Source organism: Bos javanicus, chromosome 6 (assembly GCF_032452875.1).
Source record: "Bos javanicus breed banteng chromosome 6, ARS-OSU_banteng_1.0, whole genome shotgun sequence".
NCBI lineage: Eukaryota > Metazoa > Chordata > Mammalia > Artiodactyla > Bovidae > Bos > Bos javanicus.
The window spans coordinates 2532358-2553426 of record NC_083873.1 but is presented as its reverse complement, the minus strand read 5'-3'; the positions used below and the strand labels follow the sequence as shown (position 1 = coordinate 2553426).

The following is a 21069-nucleotide window of genomic DNA, read 5'->3' as shown; positions in this document are numbered from 1 at the left end:
TAATAATGCATGCTACATAATTATTATTATGAAATGCCTCTCTATAGCCCTCATAACTTTCCTTGCTCTGATGTATGCTCTGTTTTGAAATTAATATAGTTATGCCTGCTTTCTTTTGATTAGTGTCAGCATGATTTATGGTACGCACCTTCTCCATCTTTTACTTTTATTCCACTTTTTTTATTGTGATAAAATACACATAATATAAAATTTACTATCTGAGCCACTTGTACAGTTTAATGCCATTAAGTACACTCATACTATTGTGCAATCATCACCACTATCACCAGAAGTCTTTCCATCTTGCAAAACTGAAACTCTATACCCATTAAGCAATAATTTCCAATTGCCTCCTCCCCCAGCCCAGGGAACAGCCATTCTACTTTCTATGTCTATGATTTTGATTACTCTAAACTCATATGAGTGGAATCACACAGTATTTGTGCTTTTATGACTGAATCGTTTCACTTACCATTATGTCTTCAAGGTTCATACATATTATAGCACATGTCAGAATTTTCTTCCTTTACAAGGCTGAATAATAGTTCATTTCTTATATTCAGATTCAGATTCAGATCAGTCACTCAGTCATGTCTGACTCTTTGCGACCCCATGAATTGCAGCACCCCAGGCCTCCCTGTCCACCACCAACTCCCGGAGTTCACACAGACTCACATCCATGGAGTCAGTGATGCCATCCAGCCATCTCATCCTCTGTTGTCCCCTTCTCCTCCTGCCCCCAATCCCTCTCAGGATCAGAGTCTTTTCCAATGAGTCAACTCTTCGCATGAGGTGGCCAAAGTACTGGACTTTCAGCTTTAGCATCATTCCTTCCAAAGAAATCCCAGGGCTGATCTCCTTCAGAATGGAATGGTTGGATCTCCTTGCAGTCCAAGGGACTCTCAAGAGTCTTCTCCAACACCACAGTTTAAAAGCATCAATTCTTCAGCGCTTAGCCTTCTTCATACTCCAACTCTCACATCCATACATGACCACAGGAAAAACCATAGCCTTGACTAGATGAACCTTTGTTGGCAAAGTAATGCTTCTGCCTTTGAATACGTTATCTAGGTTGGTGATAACTTTCCTTCCAAGGAGCAAGCATCTTTTAATTTCATGGCTGCAGTCACCACCTGTAGTGATTTTGGAGTCCCCCAAAATAAAGTCTGACACTGTTTCCACTGTTTCCCTATCTATGTTCCATGAAGTGATGGGACCGGATGCCATGATCTTCACTTTCTGAATGTTGAGCTCTAAGCCAACTTTTTCACTCTCCACTTTCACTTTCATCAAGAGGCCCTTTAGTTCCTCTTCACTTTCTGCCATAAGGGTGGTGTCATCTGCATATCTGAGGTTATTGATATTTCTCTCGGCAATCTTGATTCCAGCTTGTGTTTCTTCCAGTCCAGCGTTTCTCATGATGTACTCTGCATATAAGTTAAATAAACAGGGTGACAATATACAGCCTTGACACACTCCTTTTCCTATTTGGAACCAGTCTGTTGTTCCCTGTCCAGTTCTAACTGTTGCTTCCTGACCTGCATACAGATTTCTCAAGAGGCAGATCAGGTGGTCTGGTATTCCCATCTCTTTCAGGATTTTCCAGTTTATTGTGATCCACACAGTCAAAGGCTTTGGCATATTCAATAAAGCAGAAATAGATGCTTTTCTGGAACTCTCTTGCTTTTTCCATGATCCAGCGGATGTTGGCAATTTGATCTCTGGCTCCTCTGCCTTTTCTAAAACCAGCTTGAACATCATGAAGTTCATGGTTCATGTATTGCTGAAGCCTGGCTTGGAGAATTTTGAGCATTACTTTACTAGCATGTGAGATGAGTGCAATTGTGCAGTAGTTTGAGCATTCTTTGGAATTGCCTTTCTTTGGGATTGGAATGAAAACTGCCCTTTTCCAGTCCTGTGGCTACTGCTGAGTTTTCCAAATTTGCTGGCATATTGAGTGCAGCACTTTCACAGCCTCATCTTTCAGGATTTGAATAGCTCAACTGGAATTCCATCACCTCCACTAGCTTTGTTCATAGTGATGCTTTCTAAGGCCCACTTGACTTCATATTCCAGGATGTCTGGCTCTAAGTCAGTGATCACACCATCGTGATTATCTGGGTCGTGAAGATCTTTTTTGTACAGTTCTTCTGTGTATTCTTGCCACCTCTTCTTAATATCTTCTGCTTCTGGTAGTTCCATACCATTTCTGTCCTTTATCGAGCCCATCTTTGCATGAAATATTCCCTTGGTATCTCTGATTTTCTTGAAGAGATCCCTAGTCTTTCACACAAACATATGTATATAGCACATTTTGCTTATCTATTCATCTGTCAGTGGACACTTGGATTACTTCCATGATTTAGCTATTGTGAGTAATTATGCTATGAACATAAGAGCACAAATTTTTTTTAGATCCTGTTTCAATTATTTTGAGTATATATCCACTAATGGGATACTGGATCATATAGTAGTTCTATTTCTAATTAGTTTAGGAACCAGCACACTCTTCCACAGCAGCTATTTATATTCCCACTACAAGTACATAGGGCTCCAATTTCTTTACATGTTTGCCAACACTTTATTATCATTATTATTTTATAGTACCCATCCTAATGATATTAGAGGTATTTATTGTAGGTTTGGTTTGTATTTTCCTAATTATTAGTAATATTAAGCATCTTTTCAGGTGTTTATTGCTAATTTTTTTTAGTTGGTATTTTCTCTTTAGAGAAATGTCTATTCAAGTCCTTAACCCATTTGTTTTTTGTTACCATTCTCTTACTTTTAACCTAAATTATCTTTCTGTTTAAAATCAGTCTCTTGTAGACAACATATAATTGGACCTTGCTTTCTTTTTTGATCCATTCTCACAATCTCTGTTTTTTAATGGGTATATTTAGACCATGGACATTTAAAGTGATTATTGATATAGTTAATTTCCACTATACTTTTTACTGTTTTCTACTTGTTTCTCTCATTCTTTATTTTATTCTTCCACTCTTTTACTGCCATTTCTGGATTTAATTTAGCATTCTGTATGACTCAATTTTCTCTTTTTTCTTAGCATATTATTTATATATATGACATTTTTAAACTTTTATGAAATGATTGCCCTAGAGTTTGTAATATACATTTACAAGTAATCCAAGTCCACACTCAAATACCACTATCCACTTTGTAAATAGTTCAACTATTTTATACTAGCAATCTTCTTTTTACTTTCTCTTTCTGATATTTCATTGTTGGTATAAAGTAATACAACCAATTTCTCTATGTTAATCTTGTATCCTGCTACTTTGCTGAATTCATTAATCAGTTCTAGTAGTTTTGTGTGAAGTTTTTAGGGTTTTCTAAAGCCTGAAGTCTTTTAAAATATCATGCCATCAGCATATAATGACAATTTTACCTCTTTCCTTCCAAGTTGGATAACTTTATTTCTTTTACTTGTCTGAATGCTCAGCTAGCACTTTCAGTACTATATTAAATAGAAGTAGTGAGAGTTGGTATCCTTGTCTTGTTCCAGATTTTAGCAAGAAGGCTTTCAGCTTTTCACTGTTTAATATTGCATTGGCTATTATTATGTTGAGATATGTTCCTTCCATATTCAGTTTGGTAAGAATTTTTATCATGAATGATTGTTGAATTTTATCAAACACTTTTCCTGTATTTATTGAAATGATCATGTGGTTTTTTTTAAATCTTTTGTTGATGTGGTAATAATAACAAAATAATAATTCTTCCCTCTTTTTCCTTGTAACATTGCTGTCACTCACTTTACTTATACATAAATGTGCTCATGCATAAGGATATATACTGCTATGTACTCAATCATGTATGTTTACATATGTAGATAAAATAATAACTGCAACTGTGTAAATGATTTTATATGTTTATATAGATATACATTATTGCTATTATTGTTGCTATTACTATTTTTAACAGACTACTATTTGTTAGAATAAGAAAAACAAAAGCTTTTATTTTATAATCACTTACTTCTCTGCTGTTCTTCCTTTATTTATACAGATCTGAGTTTATGACCTATATCATTTTTTCTATGACCTATCTCATATTCAAATTAAAAGCAGGAAGAACTTTTAATTTGAATATGATATACTTAGGTACAGTATTGTATGTATGTGTGTTTCTTGCCATTTATCCTCCTTGGTGTTCTTCATGTTTCCCAGATCTGTGGTTTGGTGTCTGACATTAACTTTGAAGAAATTCTCCCTCATTATTGCTCCAAATATTTCTTCTGTTACATTTTCTCTTATTCCGTTTTTGATATTCCCATTATACATAGGTTATACCTTTTGTAATTGTCCCACATTTCCTGGATATTCTGTTCTGACTTTTTTGTTTGTTTGCTTGCTTATTTTGTCTTATTTTCTCTTTGCTTTTCAATGTTGGACGTTTCTATTGACTTACTTTCAAGCTTAGAGATGCTTTCCTCAGCTGTGTCCAGTCTAGTAGTGAAACCTTTAAAGATATTCTTCATTTCTCTTACAGTGTTAATGATCTCTGGCAATTCTTTTTTAAGCTTTCTTATAATTTCCACCTCTCTGCTTACATAGATCATCTGTTCTTGCACGATGTCTATTTTATTCATTAGATCCCTTAGCATATTCATCATAATAAGTTACTTTGAATGCCAGTCTGACAATATCAATATTCTTGCCATGTCTGAGGCTGACTCTGTTGCTTGCACTGTCTCTTCAAACTGTGTTTTTTGATTTCGAGTATGCTTTTAATTTTTTCTTAACAACTGGACGTTATGGGTAAAAGTAACTGATAAATAGCCTTTAATGATGTAGTGGTAAACTGTGAGGAGAGGGGATGTACTCAACTGTCCTAAGATTAGGTCTCACTCTTTGAGTGAGTCTCTGAACTGTGAACTTCACAAGCTCTCCTTAGGTCGCTCGCCCCACTTAGGAGAGGTAGGTGCTTACATTTGGCTGGTGTTGGGTACATCCCTTCTCTACTATGGGAGACGAAAGGTAACTGGAAGTGGGTGTTACTCTTCCCCCAGGCCAGTTAGACTGTGATAAAAATCCAGCAGGTTAGGCTCTGACAAAATAATTCTCCTAAAGAGCAGGCCTTGTTATGAAGTATAGAATGCTCTGACATATTTTAAAATGGTTCCTCTTCCTCGCCTCCTGCTAGAAGCACAAGAGGATTTTTCTCCAATATTCACCGTAAAAGTGCAGTTAAGCTCCTGAGGGTAAACAACACAGCGTGCCTCTCCCCTCCCATATGACTGGAGTTTTTAACTCTCAAACTTGTCCACTCGAAAGTGAAAGTGAAAGTGAAAGTCACTCAGTCCTGTCTGACTCTGCAACCCCATGGACTGTCCATGGAATTCTCCAGGCCAAAATACTGGAGTGGGTAGCCGTTCCCTTCTCCAGGGGATCTTCCCAACCCAGGGATTGAACCCAGGTCTTCCACATTGCAGGCAGATTCTTTTCCAGCTGAGCCCTGTCTGCTACTAGGGAAGCCTGTCCACTCTAAGTCTCTATTAGAGTTCAAGTTTTTTTTTGCCCCAGTACTGCTTCTATAGAAGTTTCTCCTCCAGTAACTTGTGATTCTCTGTAACTGTTTGTCTCTTCAATTTGGGTCCAGTAGTCTGTTCAGTGACTTCACTTCTCTTATGGACCTAAAGAGAATTTCTGGTTTTCAGTTTGTTCAGTTTTTTACTTCTTAGGACAAGGTGACAATTTCTAAGCTTATTACTTGCCAGACTGGAGACCAGAAGTTAGCGTTTCTTTTTGGAGTGATAAACAAAAACTGGAATCATATAGTGATATTGATTGCACAACTCTGTGAATATACAAAAGACCACTGGAAAATACTTCTAAATAATTAATTTTTATAGTATGCCAATTATATCTCAATAAACAATAAAGAGAAAGATTGCCCAGAAATCCAAATGACCCTCACAGTTTTCATTTCTGATGCTAAAACAAACAGAACTTTAGGCAAGGCTACTTTTGACAAAAGAATAAGTATAATAAGATATAATTGCTTTAAAAATATGTGAAAAATCACAGTTCATGATGTAATTCTGCTTAGTGAAGTAGCAGTTGTAAAGTTCCATGAAAAACTGCTTAAGTATAAAATACTGAAGATTTAATTTTAAAAAACAGTTTTAATAAAATACTGTTCACCCTTGGTCAACAATTTTAATTGACAGCTCTTTACGTTCTCTCCCAGGCAGGATTCAAGATTAAGGAGTTATGTAGGCACAGTCCTTGTAACAAGACTCCACTCATGAGACCCTATATGATGATGTCAGGCTTCAACTCGACCTGCTTATTGGTAAAATAATCCTAGAAGATGACTCAAGCTGGGATACCAGAAAGACTAGGGGTTGTATAGATCAGGAGGGCAGAGGAGAGCAAGACCTAGAGAACATGAAAGCAGGTTTGTATTGATAATCCTTGGGTGAGGGAGATCTGTGTCCCAGCTCTGCCCCTGGGCTTGAATCACCATAATTAGGGATTTGTGTTAGCTCTCAGAGGATGGCTTTGAAAATATTTAACTTTTACCTTCCTGATGTTGTTTAGGATTAGGGTCAGTGTGGACTAGAGATACAGGTCAGGAATGGAAAAATAGGGGATGCAGAGGTGGGGGAATCACGCAGAGTCTGGCACGTGGGAAACGTTCTTGGTGTAGGTCAAAGGCTCGTAGTCAGAAGCCAAGTTGCCTGGATTAGAATCCTGGCTGTCATTTACCAGCTGAACAACATTGGATGAGTTACATAACATCTCCATGCCTCAGTTTTATCTTCAGATATGTGAGGAAAGCATTAGTGGTACTTTATAGAATGATTTGTGATAACTGCTATGTATGTGATCATTTTTATTAGAAATTAAAAAATAGCAATGAAAATAAGCCCGTTGTAGAAATGTTTAATATATATATATTCATATCCATACAATGTGTTGCATGTACACACACACAAATATACTAATAAAGGAATCATTAAATGAAATTTGAGAAATCTTATCCATTTGCCCTAGAAAGCTATGCTCTCATTCTCATGGGCTCCAATTCTTAAGTGTAATGTGTTGTTTGATGGACCACAGGGATAAGTAGGTGAAGAAAATAGGGAGACTGTGACAGAATTCATGCTTCACTGAGAAATTACATTCCAAGAGAATCTCTGATTGCTGAGAAAAGCAATCCTGGCTGTAAAAAAAAAAAAAAAAGGTCTAGCACTACCTCTAAACTCACTGAACAAGGCCAGTTATCCCTGGGACCCCAGCTTAAATTTACTTCTTTCTACCATTTTTACTGTTCATGGAAAAATACTTTGTCAAAATAAATATTTACTTGGCTATTGAATTTTGAAGGTATGGTAAAATGTGCATGCACATATATATTCTTGGAAATTTGTGGAATAGAGAAGAGAATGACAATATCCAGTCAACAGTAAAGAAATAAAGGTGGTATGAATAACCCATGGAGAAGGAAATGGCAAGCCACTCCAGTACTCTTGCCTGGAAAATCCCATGGACAGAGGAGCCTGGTGGGCTGCAGTCCATGGGGTCGCAAAGAGTCAGACACGACTGAGCAACTTCACTTTCTCTTTCACTTTCTTTCTATGAATAACCCAGTTCTATTTTAAATGGAATTCTCTCAGAAGGAAATTCTGGATACAAATAATCACCATGGCCATATTCTCTCCCCTCTTCCATGTCAGTCCTTTCTGCAACTGAAATAAGAAAGAAGGTGAATGTCATTGTTATGCCTTAATAATGTTACTTGTATGAGGGAAAGAGAAGTCACTTCCTAAAACTCTATCATATGTTCAGCACATTGACGGGTTTGATAGCACTGGCAAGACTTTAGTCTGGTTCCTGCTGCATCTGCTGCTCAGTGTGTGGGGCTCAGATATTTCAACTTGAGCTTCGGTTGCCTCTTCTGTGAAGTGGTCACACCAGTCACACAACCTCACAGGTACTTAAATATTTGATATACTACTTGCTTAGGAAATGGCAACCCACTCCAGTGTTCTTGCCTGGAGAATCCCAGGGACGGGGGAGCCAGGTGGGCTGCCGTCTATGGGGTCACACAGAGTCAGACACGACTGAAGCGACTTAGCAGCAGAAGCAGCAGACTAAGTGCTTGAAACCCTATTATCATTTTCTTCCTATTTTATATAAGCTACATTATAATTATGCTCTTGTACTAAACCAGCAATTGATTTTTGTTCTTGAGTTTAATAAAACTCAATGGTTTGTATTTAACATGAATGTTTATTTCTTCTTGAATCACAATGGATCTGTGGTTGATTCTAGACTTTACTACTAGCTCATGGACATCTTTGGATGAAAGAGAAGAATTTGGTATTTGGTTCATTATGAAAAGCTAAAGAATGAGTAGCCTATACAGCTGAATGAAGATTCGAGAAATGGCATCTCAGCAAATGTGCTGACAAAAAAGCACCTGCATATTCAGGCTGTTCTCAAGCAGCTATTTGTTTCCATAGCACCTAAGTAGACAAAGACAAATCTTCCATTTGTCCCCCAAAGCAGAAAACACCAGTTAGTTTCAAATTCCAGGTTTTGGTAAGGAAAGATGATATTTTTCATTATGCATTAAATGATGGTTTTAGAATTTTTTTTCAGCTAACTAAAATTCATTCTTTGGCTATAATTTGAATTTATATTAACATTCAATGCAAAGATTGATATTTGTCTTACAAGACAAATCATGCAAGTTTCTAAAGTGTCATTTTGGTTATTTTAGAAACGAAAATGATATAATAAAAGAGAAAACACCTCCGTGGTAAAAATGAACTTAGGAGAAGGAGTCCAAGAAAATTTGAGCATGTAAAGTCAATTTAATAATAAATGAGAAAGAAAGATTTGGACCATTATTTATTCATTTTTAAGAAATTTTTTTAAAAACCTTCTGTGTACTTGCTTGCACTTTGCTAAATACACTGGGACACAGAGTCATATAAAACAGTTGCTGTCTTCATTAAGCTTCAGCAAGCCAGGGAGAGAGGCTGGACCACCAAGGGCTATACCACAAGGTATAAAATGCTTTATTGGCAAGCGGGTAGAGGATGCTTCACAGGCAGGAAGACAAGGACCAAAAAGCAAAAAAAAACAGTGAAGCTAAAGAGAGACACAAGAGAGACTGTTCAGAAAACAGAGAAACAATTTTAGTAAAATCAGACACATTTAACATTTTGTATAATACATCAAAGATATACTTATTTTTTAAAATATCTCTCCTTTCAATGATTCTGAGGCACAGTAATGATTACAGGGTACATGAAATGAAGTATCAATATATTAACGTGACAAAATGCCTTGGTACACAGTGCATGATTGGTAAGACTCCACAGGGCACACAGTTCACACAAGTTAACATGAGTTACAGGAAGTGACCTCAGTTTTCTAGTATTTACCCCTCCTAGGCAGGGTGGGCAATCTTTCAACACTGTACACCTTGGTGCCCTTTGAAATATGGCCATTGAACATTAAAAATGAGTAACTATGTAGGCACTGATGTATAGAAAATACACTTTGTGGTCAAATATATTATAAGCTGGAAATAAATGCTTTAAAGCTACATATATTTATTTATGCCAGAAAGCTTGACAAACACCGCAGTCCATGAAGAATGGAAGCCTCTTGATCATTCATTCAAATAAATATATTCCAACTCTATGCAGCAATACTAATTTAATTGTTATACTCTGAAAGCCTTTGGTTGTCAGGAACCAAAATAGTTTTGAGGTTAGGGAACTGGTTTTCCACTTAATTCTTGTGGATGATCCAATTCCCCATGATATTCACCACTCAGTATTTTTAAATGCATTTTTTCATCTGAAGTGATAATCAATTAGGAACAAAATAAATCCTGTCTTAAAATTTCAAAAACAATGCAAGTCACTTCTGAACGATCTCAGACTAGGCATTCACATCTTGAATGCTGCTTTTGCAAGCTGTCACGTGTAACAGGCTGAAGGGATGTGTATACTGCACAGGACTGCCCAATCTATTGACAATCTCATCTAAGCAGGACTGTCCAATCTACCAACAATCTCACTGAGCCAGGGTGGCTCAATGGAGAGAGAACATCGGATACAGTGCTTCTAAAGTCAGTTTATACAAATATATTAACGAAATTTCTTTCTAATAAATACAATATAAAAGCCTTTCTACTCTATGCATAACTTTACAAAAAAAACCACTTCAAAGATGTCTGGTCAAAGCTATTGCCAAAATATTCTAAAGCCCACACAATTTGTTCCAGATATAATTATGACGGCTACTACAAAAGCAGTAAAAAGCAACACAAGAAAATCTTGGTCTTCCTTAAATGATTTCAATCCCATTCTGTAAGAGAACAGGTAATGAAAGTCCATTCAGGTTGTGCTTGTTTTTAAGCAGACGTCAATCATTTGGGACCAAATGCTATGGCAGGTTCAGATTTTTTCATTATCATCAGTGTGGATCTTTTTAAGTGCGACTGGGCTTGCTTGCTTCAGAGATGTCTTAGAAACATCCGTGTGCATGGTGGACATGGCGATGGTCTCATAGTCGTCATCCCGAGACCGGAAATCACAAAAGCTAAAGAAGAACTGCAGGTCTCTCTGGAAATTTTTGTTCAGGAAGCCATAAAATATAGGGTTGACACAAGTGGAGATCATGGCTGTGAGGTGGCAGAGAAGGAACAACAGATTATGGTTGCAGGTAGCAATGATCTGATGGTCCCAGTCAAACACAGTGTTGAAGATGGTGAGAGGCAGCCAGCAGACGGCAAACGCCACCACGATGGACAGCAGCATGACGTTGATTCTTTTGGCTTCACTGGACCTGTACTTATTGTCTCTCATCTTGTCCATCATGCTGTTTCTTCTTTTTAAGCGTACATATATCTACAGGAGGGAAAAAATAAAGAATTCAAATAGAACCACTCACTGAATGAGTACTCCTGTGGAAAGAAAGTAAAAATGAAAATGGTAGGGGGAAAAGGTTTTCCTACCTTGAAGTAGCAAATAAATATAAAACAGAGCGGGCCAAAGTACTGTAGCACCAAGAGGAGAGTGGTGTAAGACAGCCGGTGAGAGTCTGATGGAAATTTATCAAAGCAGACGTATTTGTCCTTGAAGGCATCAAGGGTCACATTTTGAAATGGCTCATCTGTCAATACTTGATAGATCAGGAAGGGCAGAGAAGAAGCCACAGCAAGGACCCAGATGACAGCAATACCTACGTATGCATGTCTATTATTTGGTCTCCAACCCCGAGGATTGATAATCAGCTGATGCCGTTCCACGGCAATAAGAACCAGAGAGAAGATGGACACAGTGATGGAAACGCACTGCACAAAGGGGTTCAACTTGCACATTGCCTCACCAAAAACCCAGTGGTCCATCAGTGTGTAGACAAACGTGAAGGGAAGACACATGATGGCCACAAGCAAGTCTGAGAAGGAAAGGTTCACAATCAGGATGTTGGTGACATTTCTCATCTCTTTTTGTTTCAAGATGATGATGATCAAAGCCAGGTTTCCAGAGACCCCAAGAATGATCACAGCTCCATAAGCAAGTGCTAACGTGAATATCATGGCCAAGGGCAGATGACAATCATCATTTTCAAAAGCCAAAAAGCGGGAATTCTTCTCTGAAAAGTTATAATAGATTGAATGATTTTCCACCTGAGAAAATGATGTTGAATTCATTTTGACTGGTTTGGCTGTTATAGATGACTTTAGACAAATGGACAGTATGTTTCTTCAAAGCAGGTCAAAGACTCAACTTATTTTTATTCTCTATATTAAAATCCGTTTATCAAAATTATTCTGAATTCTTCATTCCCTTGAACTGAACAATCTGTAAAGAGAAAATGACCAATTGTTTTATTAATTTTGAGGGCAGTCGCAACAAGTTCTCACTCATACTACAATTTAAAGAGAAGACACTGAAATAAACAAAATGTATTCTATATATACATCTTTTTTTAAATAGTAGAAACGGTGCAAACAATTTGAAAACATTACTAATACTTTTAATTGAATGTACTTATGTATTGAGTTTCAGGAAAATGTAGTGGTCTGTGCATTAGTAAAGTGTGTATAAATCTCCTGCCTATAAGTCTTACATAAAGGACCATCAGCACATTCCTAAACATTGTAGGAATATTAACATATAAAAAAACAATGCACAGGTTAGAATATTTGAAACAGATATGAAACTAAGAAAGGAAAACAAAAAAAAGTTGTACCTAATTCTTTCTCTTATTCTAAAAAAGAATTATCAAATTGTATTGATAGCAATAGCCCCATCATACACTGAACTGCTTGCTCTTCAGAGAGGACTATTTGGCACAAGTACCTCAAGAAAATGATCAATTCAGTGAACCACCAAGAAACTTTATCCTATGAAGGACTGCTGAAAGAACAGGAGATGTTTAATCCAGAAAGGACTTCCTAGGAATCATACACACATCTTCTCCTATCTGAATGGGCAGCATTTGGTCCATAGCTTCTGGTTCAGAATACTGTGTCCACTCAAGTTAGAAGTAGGACCAAGGGAAGTGGATTATATTAAAATTATTTCACATCTTTATGAGGAACAAGAGTTTAATCAGATGGAACAAACTGCCTGCAAACTGTTCCCCACACATAATTTGTAATTGCTACTAGAAAGTCTGGGAAAGTTCTCATGGTGTGTAGGGGATTCAACTGGGGTAACTCTGAAGTTATTTCTGACTTAAAGATTCAACAACTTAATTAACATGTCAGAAGCTTTCTATGGATTTCTAAGGTTTTGTTCATGTAAATATCTTCCCTCCCACTAGACTGTATACAAATAGAAGGCTGAGATGTAAATTTTAGTTGTACTTTTGATCTTTCACAGCATTTTGTAATAGGAATACTCTTTTCTTACCAACAAAACAAATCATAGACAACAGTCTTGTAGACCTTAAAATCTCCTTTAAAAAAAAAAAATCTCTGATTTTCCTTAGATTATTAAGTAAATATACGAGATGGGGTTTCTTATGTTAATTAACAAGCCATTGTGCCTGTGTTAAGAAAGGGAATTGCAGTGCTTTTCTTTCTTCTGTGAGAACAATAAAGAAAATCATGCAGATTTACTTCCATTGAAAAGGAGATAAGAAATTTCATGAATAAAATATGCTTTTGCTTTTTAAGTCGTGCCACTATTGAATCTTTCCTTGAGTGCTTTTGCTTTCTAGAATATGAGGTGTTGTCTGTTATAAAACTACAACTTATAAAACTGAAGAATAAAAGTAAAGGTTGCTACCATGTAATGAGAATGAAATTAGCAGAGCTAGGAAAGGCAGTGGAATGATATCAAGTATGAATGTTATAGAAACTCTCTCCTCTGTCAGCAGCCTGGAAAGACTCCTAGACTTCCTTGGAATCACACTTTTCTCTCAAGAATACCAAAGAGAGAGGATATCTGTGTCTCTCAGTGTCTGAAAATGAACTGAGAGGAAGCAAGTGCTATTCTAAAAATTATTTGGACATTTTGAATTTAAGAATTCAGGAAAAATAATTTTTAACTGGAGGATAATTGCTTTCCAATTTTGTGCTGGTTTTTGCTGTACAACAACGTGATTGTACATATATTGTCTCCCTCTTGAGCCTCCCTCCCACGCCCCCATCCACACCTTTAGATCGTAACAGAGCAGCAGGCTGAGCTCCCTGTGCTATACAGCAACCTTCTACTAGCTGTTTTACACAGCTAGTAGAAGTGTATACACTTCAATGCTACTCTCTTAGGAATTCGAGAAAATTTCTCATCATACTTCAGAGTCAAGTTGCTAGAAAGGTATTTAACATTACGGCTCAATTATCTGACTTTTTCTTTACTGGTAGAACTAGCATGACAGGAAACTGAATCCTCTAACTCCACACAGCCTCCTTTCAGCACATGGGACCCAGTGGAGCATGCGACACAGCGATCACTAAGCTTCCTGGGCTGGCCTGACACCTGAACACCACCACCCTGTCCCTCACTCCTGGTCTAACAACCCCACAGGACATGCCCTGTCCCAGCAGGGCCAGTCCCTTCACAGTCACCAAGGGCACCAGCCCATTATAGCTTTTGCATCTTTGCCTCTGCTGCTCCTCATCATCCATCCAAATTCTACCCAGCTTTCAAAGCACTATATAGTCCCTTGAATCTTAATTGGCTCCTCTCAATTATAATATTATCTCTTGAAGGTAGATATTATGTGTATTTCATAATACCTTGCAAATACCAGCTTTAGAATAAAAATGGCTGATGTGGAAAGCTTTTATGTGAGTTAATACTAACATCAATAGCTGAATTCTATTGTTGACTGGAAAAAAATGCATGACCTAAAAGCTGAGAATTATGTTTTATTTGGTGGACACACTGAGGACTCAAGCCCCGTACACACCCTCTCAAATCATTCTGAGGGACTTCTCCAGAGAGGTAAGGGAGAAGCCAGCATATATAGGAGTTTTTGCAACAAAAATCAGGTAGTTGGAACATCAAAATATTACTGTTAATTAAAGAAAACAAGACACCTGAAGTTAATGAATTTAATGCATTTCTATGTATGGGAAGATATAAGAGTCTGGGCTTACTGAAATACTGTCAGGGCCAGTATCCTGTTCTTTCCTGTGTCAATTTCCTCAGGGTACACAGTTCAGGGCAGCTGCAGTGGCTGGTGGCTTGATGGCCCAGCATTCTTTGTTTGCTGATATGGACTCCAAGGTGACTTCCTTGTCTACACTATCATAGTCCTTTTACATGTAAAATGGATGCTAGTTAAAAGAATCATTTTACTAGGTCAGGTGTGGGGGATGTTCCACTTCATGAAAAATTTAAAAAGGAATTGTTTCTGAAAGAGAATTCACTCATCCAAGAAATATTTATTGGACACTATTTTGTGTCAGACATGGTTTTTGTGGAAACAACAGTGACCTTCCTACTGGGTTTCTAGTCTTATGGACAGAGAAAGACATGAAAAAATAAATACGTAAAAGAGACAGTACACAAGATGGTAGTAAGTGCAGTGGAGAAGAATAAAGCAAGGCAGGGGACTTGGGATTGTCGGAAGAGCATTGCTGCTGGGTGGCTTGGAAGGTGTCTGATTGCTTGAGAAGAGGGCTATGAGCCAAGACCCCGCAGTGGGGGAGGGAGCCATGTAGACGCCTCAGGGAGGCAGCCCATGTGGAAAACATAGCCAAAATCCTTAAGACTGGAGTGTGTGTGGTGCAAGTAGATGAGAAGTGAAACAAATAAGGGAGGGACTATGGAGCAGTAGTTGGAGGGTAAGCAGAGGAGAAACAGACTGCAGAGTATGACTCCAGGGACAGTCTTTGACTTGTCTCAGACAAGAGGAGGACTCGCCGCAGAGTCTCTGGTAAAGACGTGAAGTCCTATGATAGTGTTTTAAAATTCTTACTCTAGCTGTTGTTTTCAAGGACTTAAGATAGGAGAGAGAAGTAGGTGGGTTCATTTAGAGGCTAGTGCATTAATCCAGGCAATAGGTAATGGAGGCACCAAGATGTTTGCAGTGAAAACAAAGAAAAATACAGTTTATATCTATTTTACATCTATATCTAAGTCAAAATTTATTTTGACTTTGACAAAAGTCACTACATATGGGACTTAATGCAAACACTTATTAAATTATTACAGTTTATGGGCAACAAAGCTTTCTTGCAGATGAATTTAGGTTAAATCTACTGAAACTCCAGTCTTTGAAATTATCTTTGAATTTATATTTGAAATTTATATCCCTTTAAAATTATATTTGCTACACATACCTGTTGAGGAATAGCAGTTTTCTTATTACGTAGAAGTTACTTTAGCTACATAGAAAATGAAAACTATTTTTTTTAGAGTATTCAAAAGACTCCTTTGCTAAGTGCATGTCATTCCACTTGAGTAAAACAGTTTTGCATGAGATAAAAGGTATATTTTCAGCCTACCTAAACATAATCTCAAGGATGATAATTGTCAAAAAATAACAATATTGAGAATTTATTTATTTTTTTTTATTTTTTTTTTTTAGTTTTCTTTTTTTTTTTATTCTTCCAATTTTATTTTATTTTTAAACTTTACATAATTGTATTAGTTTTGCCAAATATCAAAATGAATCCGCCACAGAGAATTTACATACATCATCTTTGAAAAAGAAAATGATTTAATATTTATTATTCCAATATACACCTCTAAAATGAAATAGGGACCTAAAGACACGTGGCAAAATAAAAACAAATGGTTGTTAAATCTCAATAGAGCTGTCGTGCTCCTTGGGACAAAACAGACACACACACTACATATATCACCAGTTGGCAAATTAGCCCCCTTCCAAATGGAAATATTTCTCCATTACAGTTAGAGTACTGGCCTTCATGGTTTGCTGTTCCGAGAGCTGTTACAACCTGAGAAAACAGCTCTCTGGTCACAACCTGTTTCAGGTACATTTTATCATTTATTCAAAACTGCCTGCTCAACTCCCTAGTTTTTTGGAAAAGAAGTATCAGCCTTGTTACTTACCAAATTAACTTTGTTAATAACCAAAGTTATTGCTAGTTCATGGACGTAAGTTACATAATTCTGTTTTGTTTTTTTTTTTCCCCTTCCGGGAGGGCTTGCTCAACAGACACCTGCCTTGTAACAATAAGGAAAGACTAATAAAGCAGTAGTCGCTCACCGAAAAGCAGTAGGTCTTTGGTCATCGGTGTGCAACGCAATCCGGCAGACAGCTTTCTGCTCTCACCGGGGAAGCAACACTGTTGCTGGGGTTTCGCGTTCAGGCAGAGCCAGGCAAGCTCTGTGCTTCCCCTGCCCGTGTGCCACCTGGCAAGTTATGCTTTCCCTGGGATCTTGGTGGGAAGGCAAATCTGAAAGCCCTTTAAAAAAAGAAAAGAAAAAAAGAAAAAATAAAGGAATGTCAAAACATCCCCTCACTTTCCCCTCCCCTAGATTTTCCTGAGTTATCAAAGAACAAATGGGATGTGTTAAATCAAAATTCCTGTCGGCACGCTTACGCGCCCACCTTTTTCATATTGTGTGACTACGTGAACTGCCCCAAACTGTCCTCATTCCTAACACTTCCACCCCCTCCCTCTCCGCCACACACACACACACACACACACACACACACACTTGCCATCCATTTGTCTGGAGATGTCTCTACCAATAACGATGAGACTGGCCAAAGCAGAAAACATCCACAACAGCCGGAAACAGACAAGCAGAGCCCAAACTCAGTTCTCTCTGGCCCAACGGGAAAAGTGGAAGTGCTAGTTGCTCAGTCCCATCCGACTCTTCGCGACCCCATGGACTGTAGCCTGCCAGGCTCCCCAGTCCATTGAATTATCCAGGCAGGAATACTGGAGTGAGCAGCCATTCCCTTCCCAGGCGATCTTACCCTCCCAGAGATCCAACCTGGTATCAGTCCTTAAAATATTCTCCGGTCTCCAGTCCACCTGGACCACTCCAGACCACCAAATGGACCACTTTGGCCACCCCAATCTCCAGTTCATCCACAATTTCCTACCCAGTGGCGCCGCACCACCACCACCACCAGTGTAAAAGGACCTCGAGAGTTGGATGCTGGAAACTCGAAGTAGGGAACAGGGTGTCTCTTAGTGAGCGGCGTGAGACAGGAGAGGCCGGCTCCGGGGGGTAGGGCTCCACCCAGGCAGCGCGCTGGGCGCCCACCTGGACCGGGGCGGCTCCCCGCCGACACGAGCGGAACGCGGGGCCGAGGCGGACTCGCAAGCCCTCCTCCTCCCGCTGTCCCAGCGGCGTGTTCCTTCGCAAAAGCCCACCGCAGCCGCCCCGCGGAGGCTCGCGAAAGATGCCAAAGACAGCGAAGGAAGAGGGACGCAGTCTCACCATGGCCAGAGGAGGGGCACTCGAACCCCGTACAGAACCTGGGTCACCGGCGTCCACCCCACACCTCAGCGGTCCCGTGTGGCGGGTGGTATGGAGCATCTCGCTACCGCCTGCGCGGGACCGAACCGAAGGCTGCCCGGGCGCCCGCAGCTCCTCATTTCGGGACTCAAAAGCCTTTCCTTCCTCTCTCATCCTTCACCTCATCAGTGAGAGATTTCTCAAAAGTCAGTCCCTTCAAAAGTGTACACTTGGAACTTACCCTGTCTGCTGGATCCGTCTTTTGGCCCGTTTATTAAAGCGAAAAGGACGGTCGCGGAAGGGAGTGGAGTGGAAAGATCGCGGGTGTTTGTCCGGCACAAATCCTAAAGATCGGTGGGGAAGGAAAGAGCCGCCCCTGAAGCTGAGCTCCACCTAGTCCCGGACACGTGACAGCCCGGGTGCGCCGCAGCCCCCCGCACCCTCTCCGCGGTCTCGCCGGAGGCTCCGGGGGAATTCGAGCGGCAGCGTGGAGAGCCTCGCGCACTGTCCGTCCACGCGCCCCGGCCGGGGTGCGCGCTCGGCACTCGGAGGGGCGGGCAGGGAGGCGCTGCGCCGGACTGAGGTCCCGCCCGCGCGCGGTCGCTGGCGGTCGGTGCCACCTCGCGGCCGAGGCTGTGCGGGAAGCCGAGAGAAACCCAGCTCCGGGGAAGCGGGCCCTAAGCCCATCCCGACTGCGCCGCTTCTGTCTCTCGCCTCTCTTGTGATGTTCGGATGTTTCTTATGCCAGACCAGAAGTTTTTGTTTTTGTTTTTTAACAGCGAACAAAGAGAAGACCTTAAAAAAGCACAAGTAGCAAATCTCAGATAAGATGGACTGGCTTTTTTTTTTTGAAGGTTTTCTTTTCTTTTTCTTTTTTTTCCGCTAGGAAAACGCGGTGAGTCAGATGTGTTCCCAGCATCGAGCTACTTACTCCTTTCGGGGAGCATGAGGAATGGAACATTCGCCTGCGGGTCAGAAAGAGTCAGTGCTGTTTCCTAGGTACTTAATCTACTACCGTGCGGAACGCTATGAAAGAATAAAAGAATAGAATGTACATAGAGTGCATTGATGGAGCAAGGCCATCCTGGCTAATTGTGATACAATGATCTCAGATGTTTTACATAGTTCTAGTGTACTTGGAAAAGCCAAAGTTGTCTCTCTCTCTCTCACACACACTGTTTATTGATGTAGATGACTACAACTTCTTCCAAATCAAGCTGTTAAATAATAAAAAGTCTTCTAATAAAGATACAGAACACTGCCTAGGAGATAGATACAAGCTTTATTACTATAACAACTACGATTGAAATCTGCTTTCAAACTAAAAACAGAACAAAATTCCAAGACAAATGGAATTACTTAAACTTTGTTGGAAAGTTTTATTTTTCTAATTGTTAGATTGATTAAATACTATTTAAAGTTCAATAGAAATTATATCTCATTATTTATATAAATAATGTTGTACATAATCTCTGTAGTCCCTCCCCCTCAAAAAAGGTTTCTAAAATGTTTGTCATTGGATATATTTTTAGAAGGCGACTTCTCAAGTGACCCTAGTGGTAAAGAATTCGCCTGCCAATGCAGGAGAGAAAAGAGACACGGGGTTAGATCCCTGGGCTGAGATCCCCTGAAGTAGGAAATGGCAACCTGCTCCAGTATCTTTTCTGGAAAATTCCATGGACAGAGGAGCCTGGTGAGCTACAGTCCATGGGGCACAGTCATATATGACTGAGCACTGTATTTTTATAAAGTTGGAAAGGAATTATGACCAAGGATCAAAATACCACCATCAGGTAATAAATATACTGTAACAATACATATGATCATATTTTTAAAAAACCCACTAATGATTAAAGAATAGTAAAATGGCATATATAATTTCTTTTTTCTAAACTAAGGATGAAAATATAAGACACTTTAGGAGTTTCAATTGTTTAAAGAGAAATAACTCATTTAGGTTTCTATTCACTCTCTGTTTACTCCATCCCTTAAGTCACATTCTGTTCATAGAAACAAATTTACCCCAGCTCCTCATCATCAAATTGGCCGTTTTTACTCTGCTGCAAGAATTACAAATGAAATAATTTAATTCTCTAAAAAGAATACATTTTTATGTAAACAATTTGCTATATCAAGAAATATTTTAGATTTAAGAATGTAATTTGGAGTCATTAGACACTTTCTTTTCTGTGTTTTCCAGGAATAAAAGCATGTCTGCAAGAATGCCCAAATTACGATGTCCATTGTATTTAGTCATCTTCTTAATTTTTTATTAAGTGTCCCCACCAAGGCCAATTTATAAAGCTGCATTCTTGAGACATTAATGTCAAATACTAATCTTTGAAAAATTGTTGGTCTCAAAGACTTTTTTCCACTTCAAATTTTATGATACAAAGGGAGTTTTGAAACTCTGAGTGAAAACAGATTTATACAGTTTCCTAGGAATATCATTTACTAAAGACTCTTTGCAGCATGTGAAATAAAAACTTATAAGCACAGTATAATAAGATCTTCTTATAATGTAATCTTATAGAAGATCTGAAATAAGCAAAGTAGTATGAGTTGCTCAGAAAATGTGTTAAACAATAATCTGAATTCCTCAAAAAGATTTAAAAGTATGAGTGTTAAAGATCTTCTTTTCTTTCTACTATTAAGTGAACAGTCAGTTGCATACTTTCCTACTTGAGATTCAGTTCAGTTCAGTCGCTCAGTCCTGTCTGACTCTTTGCGACCTCATGAATCGCAGCACACCAGGCTTCCCTGTCCATCACCAACTCCCGGAGTTCACTCAGACTCACGTCCATCGAGTCAGTGATGCCATTCAACCATCTCATCCTCTGTCTTCCCCTTCTCCTCCTGCTCCCAATCCCTGCCAGTATCAGAGTCTTTTCCAATGAGTCAACTCTTCGCATGAGGTGGCCAAAATATTGGAGTTTCAATTTCAGCATCATTCCCTTCAAAGAAATCCCAGGGCTGATCTCCTTCAGAATGGACTGGTTGGATCTCCTTGCAGTCCAAGGGACTCTCAAGAGTCTTCTCCAACACCACAGTTCAAAAGCATCAATTCTTCGGTGCTCAGCTTTCTTCACAGTCCAACTCTCACATCCATACGTGACCACTGGAAAAACCATAGCCTTGACTAGATGGACCTTTGTTGGCAAAGTAATATCTCT

The 21069-nt window shown here is 39.0% G+C and overlaps 1 protein-coding gene across 2 annotated transcripts; it reads right to left on the bottom strand.

The window, feature by feature from the left end:
• Positions 1-8824: 8824 nt before the first annotated feature.
• On the bottom strand, positions 8825-18893 carry NPY1R (neuropeptide Y receptor Y1). Of its 2 annotated transcripts, XM_061419260.1 has the most exons (4): positions 18138-18893; positions 16689-16887; positions 11008-11857; positions 8825-10900 (listed from the first exon to the last, which is right to left on the bottom strand). In XM_061419260.1, the coding sequence occupies exons 3-4, from the start codon at positions 11704-11706 to the stop codon at positions 10448-10450; spliced, it is 1152 nt and encodes a 383-aa protein (XP_061275244.1). In that variant the 5' UTR covers positions 11707-11857; positions 16689-16887; positions 18138-18893; the 3' UTR covers positions 8825-10447. The 2 variants fall into 2 exon arrangements, with proteins under 2 accessions (XP_061275244.1, XP_061275245.1); XM_061419261.1 differs by lacking the exons at positions 16689-16887; positions 18138-18893 and adding an exon at positions 15796-15928.
• Positions 18894-21069: the final 2176 nt, after the last annotated feature.